The sequence below is a fragment of the Myzus persicae genome, unplaced genomic scaffold, assembly GCF_001856785.1.
Source record: "Myzus persicae strain clone G006 unplaced genomic scaffold, MPER_G0061.0, whole genome shotgun sequence".
In the NCBI taxonomy this organism is placed as follows: domain Eukaryota; kingdom Metazoa; phylum Arthropoda; class Insecta; order Hemiptera; family Aphididae; genus Myzus; species Myzus persicae.
In genome coordinates, this window is record NW_019101233.1 from 11,279 (window position 1) to 12,937 (window position 1,659).

At 32.9% G+C, this 1,659-nt stretch overlaps 1 protein-coding gene across 1 annotated transcript; it reads right to left on the minus strand.

Moving 5' to 3' along the window:
* Positions 1 to 1,014: 1,014 nt before the first annotated feature.
* Positions 1,015 to 1,644, minus strand: LOC111028282 (glucose dehydrogenase [FAD, quinone]-like). Its single transcript, XM_022306866.1, has one exon. It carries the CDS (start codon positions 1,582 to 1,584, stop codon positions 1,096 to 1,098), a length of 489 nt encoding a protein of 162 aa, XP_022162558.1. The 5' UTR covers positions 1,585 to 1,644; the 3' UTR covers positions 1,015 to 1,095.
* Between the last annotated feature and the right edge of the window lie 15 nt (positions 1,645 to 1,659).

The following is a 1,659-nucleotide window of genomic DNA, read 5'->3' on the forward strand; positions in this document are numbered from 1 at the left end:
TAATGTTGTATAGAATGCCAAATTATATTCGCTCAATATCGTTTTTCGTACAAGTGACCCATTTAACGAGCAAGACACATATTATTTTAAAAAAATATAACAGTCATTTTTCACTAAAAAAAAGTATTTCTATTTTTTATCGTTGCTACCTATCTATACTTTATTTTTTTAATTTTTAAAATGATAACGTGTAATTTTATTCCTTATTCGAAAGCATAATATTTTTAGAGTTTTTCGATACACCGAAAATGAATTTTGGACAAGTAGTTTATAGCTAAATAAATACACCTAAACCTGAGTGGTAATAAGAACTAAATTAATAGTTGTCGCTATGCTAACTTGAAATCTAGGGTTATATAAACTGTTTAAATGGTTACCGCGACTATTTTTTTTTAGTGTGTTAAACAAATATTTTCAGAATCGATGAAATATGTGTAAAAAAAGTTCTTTGCATATTTTTACGATTTTGACTGCATATTATATGTCATATTTTTATACATTTTAGTGCGTATTAAAATATTATATACCATTATTCCAGCCTACAAAACTCGAGGCGTTTATTAGAAAATAACTATTTTATATATAATATTAACAAATAATGATGTAGAAATATAATGTATAAATTAATTTTTAAAATAATTACAAGTTATAAAAAAAAATCAGTTATGTTTATTTTATTACAACGTTAAGAAATTTACCTGCAATGCAATACAGTATGGAATCTGAATAACATTCAAAAAATTTGTAACAATATTATTATACATTCAATGTTATTCTATTTTAATGCATATTTTGATTTGGTTTTGGTTTGAAGTCTAATCTCAACATAATATTTTGATTAATAAATTAAACTCTCTACCACCAATGTCTAAATTAAAATGTATCTAATAACTACAGTAAAAACATTATGAAAAATTAAAAATTAAAAAAATTAAATATTATATTGAACACAATGCGTAATTATATTAGTAATACATTATAAAAAAAGTAAAACATATTTATGTGACTAAAAAATAAATATAAAAGTTTGTACTTTCAAGTGGACTGAAATGTTCTTAAATAATTATTATAAAAATATATGGATTTAAAAAAAAATTAAAATATATTTTTATCCTTCAATATCTCCGCGTGCGTTGTGATGATATCATGTTTGTTGACACTTTGCAGTATCTCATCACGCCATGTTTCCTTGATCATGTCCGCGGCCTTCTCGGCGATCATTATGACCGGCGCGTTGGTGTTGGCGGCGACCAGTGTAGGCATGACGGACGCGTCCACCACACGGAGTCCGTAAACGCCGTACACCCGGAGCTTTGGGTCCACCACGGCGGTCTTGTCCCCCTCTGGACCCATCTTGGCTGTACCCACTGGGTGGTATGTGGACACGGTGTAATGCCGGACCATGCATTCCCAGTAGTCGTCCGAATGTCGCTGCAAGGTCTGGCAACTGGGGAACGGTACGTCGTGCAGGCGGCTGTCGTGCTGGCGGAAAGAATCGGTCTCGGCCATGGCCATCACAAACTTGATGCCCCTCACCAACGTGTCCACGTCCTCCTTGGCCGTCAGGTAGTTGGACAAGATCATGGGATGCTCGAACGGGTTGGTGTTCCTCAAACGTATTTCGCCACGGCTCTTGGGCCTCAACAATATCTGAAGATA

What these genes read in the sequence shown, in the direction of transcription:
- LOC111028282 (XM_022306866.1), bottom strand. Translation starts at nt 1,584, where the DNA reads ATGATCTTGTCCAACTACCTGACGGCCAAGGAGGACGTGGACACGTTG.